This window comes from Mesocricetus auratus, unplaced genomic scaffold (assembly GCF_017639785.1).
Source record: "Mesocricetus auratus isolate SY011 unplaced genomic scaffold, BCM_Maur_2.0 Super-Scaffold_100013, whole genome shotgun sequence".
Taxonomy (NCBI): Eukaryota; Metazoa; Chordata; class Mammalia; order Rodentia; family Cricetidae; genus Mesocricetus; species Mesocricetus auratus.
Genome location: NW_024429196.1, coordinates 78,087,817 through 78,101,911, shown reverse-complemented (window position 1 = coordinate 78,101,911; position 14,095 = coordinate 78,087,817). Strand labels below are relative to the sequence as shown.

General features: G+C 43.5%; 1 protein-coding gene across 2 annotated transcripts in view; it reads left to right on the top strand.

The window, feature by feature from the left end:
* Ubqln1 (ubiquilin 1) overlaps positions 1 to 13,667 on the top strand; it is a 30,665-nt gene extending 16,998 nt beyond the window's left edge. Inside the window, exons 5-11 of one of the 2 annotated variants that reach the window (XM_005078401.4) lie at positions 777 to 935; positions 1,023 to 1,257; positions 6,530 to 6,672; positions 8,710 to 8,793; positions 9,896 to 10,011; positions 10,171 to 10,339; positions 11,839 to 13,667. In XM_005078401.4, coding sequence (XP_005078458.1) covers positions 777 to 935; positions 1,023 to 1,257; positions 6,530 to 6,672; positions 8,710 to 8,793; positions 9,896 to 10,011; positions 10,171 to 10,339; positions 11,839 to 11,991 — 1,059 coding nt within the window. In that variant the 3' untranslated portion in view covers positions 11,992 to 13,667. The remainder of the gene's footprint in view (positions 1 to 776; positions 936 to 1,022; positions 1,258 to 6,529; positions 6,673 to 8,709; positions 8,794 to 9,895; positions 10,012 to 10,170; positions 10,340 to 11,838) is intronic. The other variant, XM_005078402.4, reaches the window with a different exon arrangement.
* The last annotated feature ends 428 nt before the right edge of the window (positions 13,668 to 14,095 follow it).

Sequence of the window (14,095 nt, the reverse complement as noted above, 5' to 3'; positions counted from 1 at the left end):
GGTGCCCAGCTTTAATATCAGTACCTGGGAGACAGAGGCAGGAGGATCTCTTGTGAGTTTGAGGCCAGCAGGGACTACATAGAGGAATCAAAAAATGGGGAGGGTGTAAGGGTTTAAGAAACAAACAAAAGTCCATTTGTGGAGATGGACCATTCACTCAAACTGCTTTGTGATATCCCATAAATATATATTGTTTTTTTTTTTGTTTTTGGTTTTACGAGACAGGGTTTCTCTGTATTGTTTTGGAGGCTGTCGGTCCAGCCTGGCCTCGAACTCACAGAGATCCGCCTGCCTCTGCCTCCCAAGTGCTGGGATTAAAGGCGTGCGCCACCACCGTCTGGCAATATATATTGTTTTTAGAGATGAAATCCACCAGGAATTTTAAGAAGTACTTTCTTAATTTAAATATTATAACAAATTTGGTTTAAAATTCTTAATTGGTTTTTATGGTTCTAAAGTTGGATGGCATAGAACTAAGCAAATGAGTCCGGATTTCTAGCAGGCAGAGCCAGGTGGGGAAGCAGTCACTTTCCTGGTAGAGCTAGGATGCTGACTTGACTTGACTGGAATCCTCTGCTTTATATTTTTCAAAATGGCTGTTTAAAAGTTTAGTTTGACTACCTGGTACTTAGCACCAGTGACTCCTTTCAGTTTTCTGGGGCCTGGTGCAGATGCTAGTCCAAGTCATTGGCTTTCATAAACTTTAGCTAGTTAAACCCTGAAGGAATTCCTTGCTTATTTCAGTGATCTTTTTTAAAATGAGATTTCTTTCTTAGACTCTGGAACTTGCCAGAAATCCAGCAATGATGCAGGAAATGATGAGAAACCAGGACCGAGCCTTGAGCAACCTAGAGAGTATTCCTGGGGGCTACAATGCCTTACGACGCATGTACACAGACATCCAGGAGCCCATGCTGAATGCTGCTCAGGAGCAGGTGACCAGTGTTCCAAGGCACAGGCTGGAGAGTTGTTTCCCTGGAAAGTGACACCATATCTGTTAATCTGTTTTTCTTTTCTTTCAGTTTGGTGGTAATCCATTTGCTTCCTTAGTGAGCAGTACTTCCTCCGGTGAAGGAAGTCAGCCCTCTCGAACAGAAAATAGGGATCCACTACCCAACCCGTGGGCTCCGCAGACTTCCCAGAGTTCACCAGCCTCTGGTAGCACCACTAGCACTGTGAGCGGCTCTGCTGGGGGTGCCACCAGTACCCCAGCTGGGCAGAGTACCTCAGGACCAGGCTTGGTGCCCGGAGCGGGAGGTGTGTGTGCCTTGCATTGCTAATGAAACTGTTGCTGATGCTACCTACCCATTCCTGTGCATCTCTTTCATGAAGACTCTTTGTTGCAGGCTTTTGTATATAGCTGTGGGGTATAACATACGTGCCTTAAATTTCTGTTGAGTATGTACAAGAGTCCATGGAAATCAGGGAGGGATGTTGGATCCTTCTAGAACTGGAGTTCTAGCTGGTTGCAAACCATCATGTGGGTGCTGAGAATTAAGCCAGGTTCTCCATAAGACCAGTCAGCTCTCCCTCTTACTTGCTGCTCTGTCTCTAGCCCCTACAGCATGTTCTGATCTGCATATTTGTTGTGAAATGGTTAAATGTATGTAGTCACCGTGCTACACAGAAGATCTCCAGAGCTCATTCCTGGGAAAATTTTAAACAGGCATGACATTTTAAGATGATAATGAAATCACCTGGCTACTTTTCAGAGACCAGGTATTGGGTGTTGTGGTTTGGAATGGAATGCCCCTCACAGGTTCATGTGTTAGAACCTCAGCTGTGGGCACTATTTTGGAAGGTATTGGAAACTTTAGGCGATGCATAGGTAGGTCACTAGAGGTGGGTCGTAGGATGCCCCTTCCCTGCTTCCTGGCTGCCATGATATGAACTGTCATCTTTGCTACAATCTCCATGCTTTGTGGACTGTCATCAAAACCATGAGCCACAATAAACCCTCCTTTTCAATTGTCTTAAGTCCAATATTTTGTCACAGTTATGTAAAGTACTAATGTGTTGAGAGAGTCAGAATTAATGAAAGGAACTTGATTCTGAGGTCATTTGGGTGACCCAGGACATGAAATATGACTGACTAAAAATAAGCCATGGGGGGCTGGAGAGATGACTCAGTGGTTAAGAGCACTGACTGCTCTCTGGAAGAACCTGGGTTCAATTCCCAGCTCCCACATGGCAGCTCACAACTGCCTCTAAGTCAGTTCCAGGGAATCTGACACCCTCATACCAATACACATAAAAAAAAAAAATTTGGGCTGAAGAGATGGCTCGGTCGTTAAAGGCTAGGCTCACAACCAAAAATATAAAAATAAGCCACATACCCGCTTACTGATGGAGGAGTAAAACAAATTGCCCTCATTAATTATTACCATGATTATACTGTAATTGTTAGATACAAGGTGTGAGATAGGCGATGGACATCTAAATCTGCATTTTCCTAAGTTGTTGCCACACTAATTCAGACTTTTCCATCTTTTGCTTCATTCATTCATTCTTTCTCTCAGTCAGCAAGCAATGTTTAGTCCTAGGTATTCATAGACATAGACTACACAGAGTGTAGTTCTTTTGTCTGTTTGCAATCATTTTGAAATCCATTTATGCTGTGTATGTTTGTTTTGCTGACAAGTATTTCCTTTGGGGGTATAAGCGTCCTTCATTACCGTGTGTGCGTGCGTGCGTGCGTGTGTGTGTGCGTGCGTGTGTCCTTTCAGCCTAGTTTTCCTATATGTAAAGCATAAGGATTAGGCATGTGCCGGGTCCTCCGGCAGGGGGGCGGCTGGTCCAGCCAGTCTCTTTCTGGGGCTGATGAGCAGGATGGTGAGTATCGACAATTCAGACCCTCCCCCCAAGGTGGCAGGTAGCTAGGCAGGGGGCAGTCTTACATCAGGTCTGGCTGAGTCACCCCCAAAGGAGGTGACAGGTCGCCACACTCTAGCCAGGCTCAGGAGGTTACACTGGGCCTCGCATCCGAGCCTTTTTTAGGCCCAACAAGCATGGAGCCTGGAAAACAGAATTGAGACTCAGATAAAATGAAAGCACCTTAGCAGAGTTGAATCTTAGCAGAGGCCAGAATAGACTTGAAAATTGTGACCTCTGCTGAGTTGGAATGAGTGTGTGGGATGATGTGTGTGAACTACCGCTCCAGTGTTAGCATAGTCGGAGATTAGGATATGTCTGTGGTACTCTGAAAAGATTGGTCCTGACTTCACACCTTTAGATCATTGCTGTTGATGGGATCCTTTCCCTCTGTGCTCTTTTAACTGAATTTTCAGTACTGTTGGTATGTGAATCTGTTTTTGAGTCTAGCAATATTCCATGAAGGCTAGAATCTGGGAATTGAGGTGTTCAGGTTTCTGGTTGTTTTTCACTTAACATTTTGTTTGTAAGTCTTTTAATTTTTCTTCCTGGGTTCATTCCCATTGTTACATGAAAGGTTTTGCTGTTGTTGTTTTCCTGAGGGAAACTTTGTATACCTGATGATTAATTGCACATTGTCAGTAAGAGTGTTGTTACTGAGGATTTCTAAAGCAGTTTTGTAATCACACATCCTAATAAGATAGTGTCAAGAGAAGTTGTTTTTATTTCCTGGGCTTCAGTTGGTCTTATGATCTATACCTACGGATTCTCAATATCAGTCCAAAGGCCAGGTCCCACCAAATTGGAGTGCAGAGCGGCTGCAGTGCTAACCTGCAGGCTTTCGCAGCCAGACTCTGGTCCGTAATCCAACTAACAGGGACACTACTGAGGTGGGGAGACCAGGCGAGGTAACAGTGACTGATTCCCACCCCAAAAGCCAAGTTCTAGGGTCTTGATGTCAGACCTCATGAACCAGAATCTTCGATGGGAAGATATGAGATCTGTGGCAGAAGGAAGTTACTATTTTTAGATTAGCATAAAAAGCATTGGGTTGCTGGGCAAGGAGGCAGGTGCAGGCAGATCATTGAGTTCCAGAACAGCCAAGGCTACACAGAGAAACTCTGTCTGGAAAAACTTTTGAAAAATAGCATTGGGTTTCACAGTGGCAGCTTTGTATAAATCTTTATACATTTTTCTTATATGCTCCCCTTTCCTTCTGTCCTCCCCGTGTCCATTTTCCCAAACTGATTTTCTTTCTTCTCCCTGTTAATCCCAACATCTGCTTATGTATTGCATGTGTTCAGCTGTTTACCACTTCTGTTAAGATCTTTCTCCCCTCTTTGATCACCTTTTCATGGTTTAAACAACCTTATATCTAGTTCCATATGTGAGAGAAAATGTATCTTAGTTTGGCTTGTTTTACTCAGCATAAGGATTTCTAGTTGCTTTCATACATGTTCCTGCAAATTGTAATTTTTTACAGTTGCATAAACTTGCGTTGTATATATAACTCACATTGTTTGTCGATTGGTGGACATCTAGGCTGGCCCTTTAGCCTGACTGTTGTGAATAACACAACAATATGTCACGTAAGAGTCCTTTAGGTCTGTACCCAAGAATGGATTGTGTCTGGGCTAGGATGCTCCATATTGATTTCCATAGGGGCTGCATAAGTTTATAGCCCATGTGCAGTGGCGTAGGTCTCATCTTACCTATCCTTCTTGCCAGTGTTTTTCTAAGCATTCTAGCTGGAACAAGATGGAATCCCAAAGCAGTTTTAATTTGCATTTCCCTGATGCCCAAGGATGTTCAACTTTTCAAGTATTTGTTTGTCTTTTGTGAACTGTCTACTTAGCTTATTATTGGGTGGACTTGCTGAGTCAGTGATTTGCGATTTTTTTGTTTGAGGCCAGCCATAGTTTTAGTCAGTGTAAGTTAGCATGCTAAGTCCATGGAGAAACTTCAGTTTCTGGTAAAAGCTAATTTCTGAAGCTATCTAAGGTTTCATAACATTGACTGGGTGTTCTCATTTAAAAGAAAATTAATCGCATCCCTGAGCTAATATCATTTTTTAAAGATTATTTTATGTGGATGGGTGGTTTGCCTGCACGTGTGTCTGTGCCATGTGTATACAATGTAGCCCTGGAGGAGTTATAGACTGTTGTGAGCTGTTATGTGGGTCCTGGGACTGGAGCCTAGGTCCTCTGAAACCGGGACCAACTCTAACCGCTGAGTCATTTCTCATCCCCGTTTCATTTTTTGAGACTGAGTCTCTTGTGCCACAGAGCAGCTTGGAACTTAGCGTCCTACCTGGGCCTCCTGAGTGATCTCCTGCCTGGCTGGAATGTTTCGATACATGTTTAGTCTGGTCATGTCTATGTATGCTTTATTCTTTGATATGTAACAGCCATTTCATTGGTAAAGTAATGCATACTCCGCTGTGCCTTAAAATGGTTTGCCTCTCTTATTTTACTTATATAATTAATTTGCACTTATAATTAAGAAAAATAGGGCGCTAGAGAGGTTTCTTGTGGCACACTACAAAGCCATATGGAGCATTGTGACACCATAATCCCTTTAGGTGTCCTCTGCCTTTGTAGTGTAAGAGCACACAGCAAAGAGTCAGCATAACTGTTCCTGCAAAATGACACAAGTCACTGAATGTGGCTTTCAGTAGCTTCCACATTTCTACGATGGTCGCTTTGTGGGCTCTATGAAAAACAGGCTGTGAAAGCCAACTTGAAACTTGATAGTGTAGGTACACCACAAACACAAGACTTGGGGCAAATTAGAAGGGTAACTGGAAAAAGTAAAGTGCTTTAAGCCAGATAAAGGGACATTAGTTCAAAACCTCGAATGGAAGTGAAGAATTAAATAGTTCTGTTATCATTATCTTTCCTCCAGTTATGTTAGGACTGCTCTTTACCTGAGGGAAGCATGCTCACTTCTTTCTGGTGCCTCTGAGTGCCAGTGTCAGAATTCTTTTTGTTTTTTCTTCTTGTTTGTCGAGACGGGGTGAAAAGGAAATAAGAATCACACGCTTGGTGAGGGTATAAGAGATTATTTACTGTGGGAAGGTACTTACAAGAGAAACGGCAACCCAGGTTCGTCTCAGCAGCTTCCGAGACCCAGCCAGGCCTGCGCCTCTCCTCATTCTTTTATCCCTATCTCCCGCGCACCTGTAGCCTCACCCAGAATGGGCGTGGTCAGTGGCGAGGGTACCTGATCTCTCCCTACAACAGGGTTTCTCTGTGAAACAGTCCTGGTTGTCCTGGAACTCTCTCTATAGACTAGGCTGGTCTCACAAGTGTCAGAATTCTTGTGCCTTGGAGACATTGCTGAGTAAAATGAGGGTTGATGACCCTTATTAGGCTAGGGTATGCTGGAGGAAGGGGTGGCTAGGGTGTAATGGCATTTTCTCATGCTTCAGAAACCGTGCAATTTGAAACTTAGCTGTTTAGCTACTTGTAAAGGTTGTCATTTCATATTTGGGGACCATAGTTGATTGTGGGCAACCAAACTGCATAAAGTGAACTTACTGCTAAGGGGTAATGGCCATATGCCACTTTAAGTAGCTAAAATTTAAGTACAATATACAGTTAAAATGTTAATATGTGTTAATCTGGGTTTTGTTTGTTTTTTGTAAATAAAATTGTAGCTAGCATGTTCAACACACCAGGAATGCAAAGCTTGCTGCAGCAGATAACTGAGAACCCGCAGCTTATGCAGAACATGCTGTCTGCCCCGTACATGAGGAGCATGATGCAGTCACTGAGCCAGAACCCTGACCTTGCTGCACAGGTAAGCTGGTAGCTGTGTGCCAGCGCATTGTGACCCGCACAGCCCATGACTCTGTCTGTCTTGGCACATTGTCCTGTGCTCTCTCAGCATCCTGGAGTGGACAGACTGCACCTCCAGCTTTGGGGTGTTTACTCTGTATACTCGAACAGTCTCACTTCTGCTATTTGCTGCTGCGATGTGCTTTAAAAGCCACACTGAAGCTTTTAGAGAATTTGCTGTAATCGCACTCCTCCTGTTTGTCATTTGGTACATGACTACCACCCAGAGCAGCACTTGCTGCTGGGCTTGAACACCTGGAGGGTGTGCCACGGACTGATTGTCCAGGGCTCCTGCTTGTTATGAGTTTAGGGTGCTTTCCTTTATAGCTCCTCTCACTTACTTGTAAAGGCTCTTGGATAATTTTATCTTAAAATGTGTGTGTATGGGTAGTTCTTGTGAATGCTGGCTGTGTGAGTTTATGACTAAGTGCTTGATGTGAATGCATCCTGAGCCGCTTGTGTCACTTAGGTAGCTAAGATGTAGAAATGTGTAAGTGACCCTTTCCCGTCTTTCCAAGTATATAGTGACAACACTAGATGTGTATGTCATTCTTAAAATTCACCCTCAGCAAGCATATTCCATGTGGGATTATGTTTATCAAGGACTTGGCGGCTTCACACACCTGTTTTCTAACTGCTAAGCAAAAACACTGACAATGCTAGGTGGTGTCTCTCGTGGGAGAATATTTTACAACTTTTACAGTGTGCTCCGGCATCCGGTGGTTTATAGTTGATCTTTTGAAGCTTCAGTATTTAAAATATCTTAAATGTGAAAGCTTAATTGTGGTATGAAGGTTCAGGTAAGTTAGGAGAAATAATAAGTGAAAAGGTAATTTTTCTGTGACAGGCTGTTTTTGAATAATTTAAAATGAAAAGTGAGTGTGATAGTGGCTAACAACCTCACAGCTAAGCAGTGTTTGTCTGGGACAATGAAGAGGCCGTCCTGGCCTGGAGCAGCTCCTGCTCTATTCACTGCTCGCCCTGCAACACTCACTCAGTGTCCATGAAACATGAACTGTCTCCTGCTTTGACGGTGTTGAAGGAGGGAGGGGAGCACTTTTTTTTTTTTTCAGGATTTTCATGCATTTGTTCTTCAGCGTGGTTACCTAATTGAGGACAAAGATCATTTATTTCCTCCCTAGACTTTGGACAGTAAACAGGCTGTCAGTCCAGCATTGGAGAGTGATACACAATCTGTCTCTCTTGAATTTAGCAGTCTCTGGTTTGCTGGCTGTGTATGCTGATCTTACCTTCAGGCGGTCACACCGTAGTTTGAAGTTTAGGTGGTACCCCAGTTTCTACCTGTGGTGCTAGTGAGGTGGAATCCAGATGTTAATCTTGGTGATCTCATTACATCTTTGGGTCTTGGGTATTTTAGCACTATCCCAGAGGGCTGTTGGTGCTAGTTTGGGCTGATTTCACCTAGCAGCTCCATTTCTCTGGTCAATTGGTTGCTGTTTTGTGGTTATTCTGGACCTAATATCAAGTGTTAGTAGTGGGCAGGTAGGTAATGGTGGCTCCAGATGTGCGTTTTCTCTGCTTGCTGTCTGTGTGTTGAGGTTTCTGAGCAAGCCGTCTGCATTTAAGCTTTTACATATTGATGGTCTTTTACTCTGTAGTGTAGCCAAAAGCGCTACCTTCCTGAGAGCCCGGTTTCCCACACCCCCCTCAAAGGCAGAGGGTCACCTTCTTTCAAGGAAAAGGCGACGAAACAATTGCTTTTATTTTTTAGGACCCAGCATGGCATCTATCATCCACCACTCTGGGTGAAAGAGAAGCTACCCTCCCTCCCTTCCTCCCTCCTTCCTGCCTACCTTCTTCCTTTCTTTCTCCCCAGCTCCTTGTGGATAGAACTTCCCTGCCCCCTTTTTATTTATGTTCTCCCTTCCTCCCCTTTAAGTGCCAATTTAGGCACTTGGAGGAAGGTAGAATATTAACCCAGGTACATTACTTGTTTCAGATATTTCCAGTTAAAATTGTTTGAACCCTTGCCCCATAGATGATGCTGAATAACCCCCTATTTGCTGGAAACCCTCAGCTTCAAGAACAAATGAGACAACAGCTCCCAACTTTCCTCCAACAAGTGAGTAAGAAGACGCTGCTGTCTGCAATGGTCTGCTTGGAGGGTCTGACGGTGAGCGTGTCCAGTGTGCAGGAACGCGTGACTCTGCCCACTTGCGGACACTGAGCCGACCTTCCCAGCCCGTGTCGCTCCTGGCTGTGCTTCTGCTGTGAGGAGAGAACCGTGTTGTCTTTGCTCGTGAGGATTTAGGGTTTGGAGTGCCGCGTTGAGGTCACAGATGACTCCCTTCCCTCCGCTAGCCGCACAGTGCCTCGTAGCACACACACTCCAGAGTCTGCACTAGTTTTGAGGGACAGGGAAGGAAGCGCTGCCCTCTCTGCTTCACAGGTTGGGTTTTGTTGTGATGTCTCAGTTTCTTCCAAGTTAGTAGAATGCTTGTTCTCCAGGAGTAGACCTCATTTCCTCCAAACCCGAAATAGTAAGTTAAAGTCGTCAGTGTTGTCATATCGGGGAGGTTTTTAAAAAAGGTGGTGCCCAAAGATTGTCATACTATTATTTAAAAGAGAGTGGTGTTGGTGCTCTTGAAGCTGCAGGGTCATATCTGAAATGATTGCTAGGCCAGCCAGTCGGTATCCACTGTCAGTGGTTGTCCTTGGTCTGCTGGAGTGGTCTAAGCTCCCTCGTGTCAGTCAGGCGTGGGTGTTCGAAAGTAACAAATTAAGCTTGGGACACTGTTGATTCAACTTTGGAACAATTGTTTGAGATGGTAAACTGTAACATTGTTAGATTAGCAGCAGACAGTGCATGGTCAGGAGATACACACAGCTTTCACCAGATTACCACCATCCAATAAAGTGTGCTTTTGGACTTGTTTAGAAACGCTTTTTTTTTTTTCCTTCCTTTTGGAGAAGGGGGAAATGTGGATTCTGTCTTCATTCTGAAAACAGCTTTTATGGTAGGCTTGCAACTGAGTCAAGTAATGATTTCTGTATGGAATTTACTACCAAAGAGGATGGTTTGTGTGTATTTGGGGAAGAAATAATGGGATACTGCTGTCTGGGAATGAAGTTTTAGATTTTCTTCGAAAATGTGGCAGAGTTGGAAAAAAATGTGTCTACCTTGCTTTAACCTTTGGTAACCACAGTTTTTCCTTCTTCCTCAGATGCAGAGTCCTGACACGCTCTCAGCAATGTCAAACCCTAGAGCTATGCAGGCGCTGTTGCAGATCCAGCAGGGCTTGCAGACGTTGGCGACAGAAGCCCCTGGCCTCATCCCAGGGTAGGCTTATTTGGGAAAGATTTGATACCGGTCTGCCTTTTATTGGGGTTGTTGGGTTATTTCTTGGTCAGTTTTCAAAGTTACATCTGGTAACTTTTAAGAAAATAACTTAAAATGTAACGGGTTCATCTGCTGATGGGTTGTGGGTGCTTCCTCTAGGTTTACTCCTGGCGTGGGGGCCGCAGGCAATTCGGGAGGCTCTTCGGCAAACAATGCGCCCAACACTGCACCTGCTGAAAACACGAGCCCCACAGGGGGCGCTACTGAGCCGGGCCACCAGCAGTTTATCCAGCAAATGCTACAAGCTCTTGCTGGGGTGAATCCTCAGGTGACATTGCTTTTCTTTAAAGATTTTGCACTCTTAACTTAAGTATAGAATTTAAAAAAAAAAAAAGGCGAAAAGAAGGCAACAGCCATTTAGTGTTCAGGTAATGAAAAGTGCTATTCAAGGCTATTAAATCTAAAAATAGGTGTTACAGAATTGTTAATTTTGCTGCTTATTAGATACCAAAGGAAAGAATGCTTCAATCTAATGCCATAGTGTTTAGAAATAGCCTTATAAAATATGAGTTTTTAAGTTCTTTCTTCAAAGTCATTTGAAATAAGTTTTATTTTCTAAGGGTTTATCCTAGAAAACCTAAAAACATTGTCAGTGATACAGAACAGCTATATCTAGGCTTCCAACTGTAGGCTGTCCTCTCCCCCAGCACACCCTGTAGTAACTGAATGCATGTGGGCTCCTTAGTCATGGTCTTGCAGCTGTGAGCATTTATTGTCTTTACCAAGACTTACAGTTAAGGAGGCCTGGAGAAATGACTTGTTCAGTGGTTACGAGCATTGGCTGTGCTTCCAGAGGACCCAGATCCAGTTCCCAGCACCCACATGGCGGGCGGCTCACAGTGTCTGTACCTCCAGTCTCGGGGGTCTTCTCACTTCTGCGGGCATCAGGCATGCACGTGGTGCACACACAGGCGAAACACACACAAACACGTAAGATAAAGTCAAAATAAACTGCCACCAGGTTAGTTAGTGTGTTGTAATAGAAGTACACTCGGCATCAGTACAAGAGAAGGTGTCAGCTGTCCTTACTCCTTACATGGGCTTTCAAAAGAGTTTCTGCTTGTTCATAAGCCTCTGAAGTAGTGGATTTATTAAGCATGTTTTACCCTTTGTGAGAGCAGGAGAGAGGGAGGGCCTCAGGGAATCATATCCAAGGCCCCAAATAAGAGTTTTTTAAGGCAGAATTATATAGCTTAGGAATGAACTATTCTAAAATAAAATGCTAAATGACTTTTAAATATGATGGTACTTATAAATTATAACTAAATTATTTTAAATCATATTTTACTCATTTGAAGTAAAAGCACATGCATATGTAAGGATAAATGTTATGTACATAGTAAATAGTACCTGGAAATGTCCACTTTCTTTATAAAATAATTGTAGATGATCTTGTATGTTTTAGTTGAGTAAGTTTATTCTCTTTAATAAATAACCAAATATGGTGGATATATCATATCTCAAGGCACAGGTAGCAATTTAAAGAAAGCTTGGCCCGCCGGGCGTTGGTGGCGTACACCTTTAATCCCAGCACTTGGGAGGCAGAGGCAGGTGGATCTCTGTGAGTTCGAGGCTTGACCGACAGCCTCCAAAACAATACAGAGAAACCCTGTCTCGTAAAACCAAAAAAAAAAAAGAAAAAGAAAAAAAGAAAGCTTGGCCGACCAGCATACACCATTTAAAACGCAGTTGAAGTGTTTGAAGAGGGACTTGGGTTTAGCGTGGACTACCTCTCCTTAGAGTGTGCTTCTGTGTTCTTCTCAACAGCTGCAGAGCCCAGAAGTCAGGTTCCAACAACAACTGGAACAGCTCAGTGCCATGGGATTCTTGAACCGTGAAGCAAACTTGCAAGCTCTCATAGCGACTGGGGGTGACATCAACGCAGCGATTGAGCGGTTGCTGGGCTCCCAGCCATCATAGCAGCATTTCTGTATCCTGAAAAAATGTAATTTATTTTTGATAACGGCTCTTAAATCTTTAAATAACCTGCTTTATTTCATTGGGATTCTGTGCTGTTATAGGAGACCGATAGGAAGGAAGCGCCTGAGGGGGTGCAGTGAGACACACGTGCGGGTTCTTTGGAACAGTGGGAATCAATGTTTTCAGTTAAGGCTGCTGCATGCATCAAACACTTGGCATTTATTGTAATTTTTTTTTAAATATCACCTTTTCTAATTGGGTGAACAAATTTTTGTCCTGCATCTGTCTAACTTGCTTTTTAAACATAACCCCATGGTAGTAATTTATGTAGAATAAAGGCATTAAAAGCAGATCATTTGCGCTCCATGATTTGTGGTACAATATTGCTTACTGTGACTTTGGCATGTACTTTTGCAAATAATGCTGTAAGGTTTATACTACTGACAATTTTGCTTATTTGTATACAGTACAAATTACTGCACATTTCTAGGTCATCTAAGCAAAATTCCTGTAACCAAAAAAAGTAAAATAAGGATTCCTAATTGTGTAGAATCTTACAGCATCTTTGATAAACACCTCTCAGCAGAAGTGCCGTTTAGTCAGGTTTGTTGAAAATAAAGAAAAGCTGATTCTGGTTATCTCTTTAGGGACATGTAATTGTACAGACAATATAATGTAACAATATCTCAGCATTGACATAATGGCTGGAAATGACCTGTGTTTGTTCAGCTGTAACTGCTCCAGTGCATTTGCTGGGCTTCCTGCCCCACGGAGGTGTCCAAGCAGCATCGAGTGGGATTGAAATGTTGTTTTCCCTCAAAGTGCTGGCGTTTCCGTCTTAATTGCCATTAAAAGTAGAGCTATCTCTTGGGTTTATCAGCTCTCTCATTCATAGGCAATACCCACATTTAAAATGATTAGTAAGCCACTTGTTTCTGAAGTGTTTTCCTAGTTCTATTAAGAAATAGTTGACTGTTGTGCTGTTCAGAGCCTCAGAAGGGGGGTGGGGGAGGGACAAGACAGAATCTATTCTGGATTGGGCCAGCCTGAACTGATACTGGCAACCAAGGTCTGTGAAGATTCCATGCGTAAAGCAGTGTCAGTCTGGTGAGACAAAGAGCCGTTTTCACAGTTTTGAGTAAGTTTGGCTGTCTGACAGCCTCTTTCTTCCTTCCCAAAGAAGTTCTGTTTGCCTCACTCTCACACTGTTGGGGTGATACATTCCTTCGGGACCAATTAAAATATAACTTTAGGGTCAGTGAGATATGCGGCTGACTCTGGTTCAGTATTCTCTTAGGTCATTGTATTCTCTCTTGTACAGTTACCCAAAATTATAATGTTGAAATAAATAATCTAAAATGAGTTCAGACAAATAAAATCAAGGGAAATAGATGGTGAATTCTGTAACTTCTGTAACTTGCTTGCTATTAAAAGGTTGCGAGGCCAGGTTGACCCCAGACTGCCCTGCTCTGACACTGCCCCAAGAAGAGAGCGTGTACAAAGGTGGGGTGCAGCGAGGCTGAGGAGGCTGGCGAGGGTGTGCTGCGTCTCTGCTCTGCCTCACGCTCAGTCTGCCGAGTTAAAGACTTCTGTACTGGTGAAGGGACCACAGGAGGGGCTGTGTCATAACCAGTTTGATTTATGAATCACAAATTACAATAAATCCCCAGCTTTCACACTGTTGTCCTGCCTCTTTTGTAGAAAGATGTCTTTGTCTTTTCTCAAAACGTCAAAGGCTATTTGGCCTGATTTATCTTGGATTTTTTTACAAGGTGACAGGGAGCAGAAACATCCTCAGAACAGTTTATCTGTCTGCACACTAGGTCATAAAAGTGTGCTGGGAACCTAGCCCACTCCTGAAGTCCGCAGTGTGCGTGCATGCGTGTGTGTGTGTGTGCGTGCGTGCGCGCACGCGCGCGTGTGTGTGTGTGTGCTCGCACAAACATTCACTACAGCCAACAGAAATCCGTTACATTGTAAGTATCTCTTGTCTGAAATGCTCTAGGCCGAAAGTTTCAGTTTGGGGTTTTAGAGTACTTGTATCTAATGAGATATTAAGGAATACTCCCCTAGTCCAGATATAAAATTCACGAATGTTTCACAC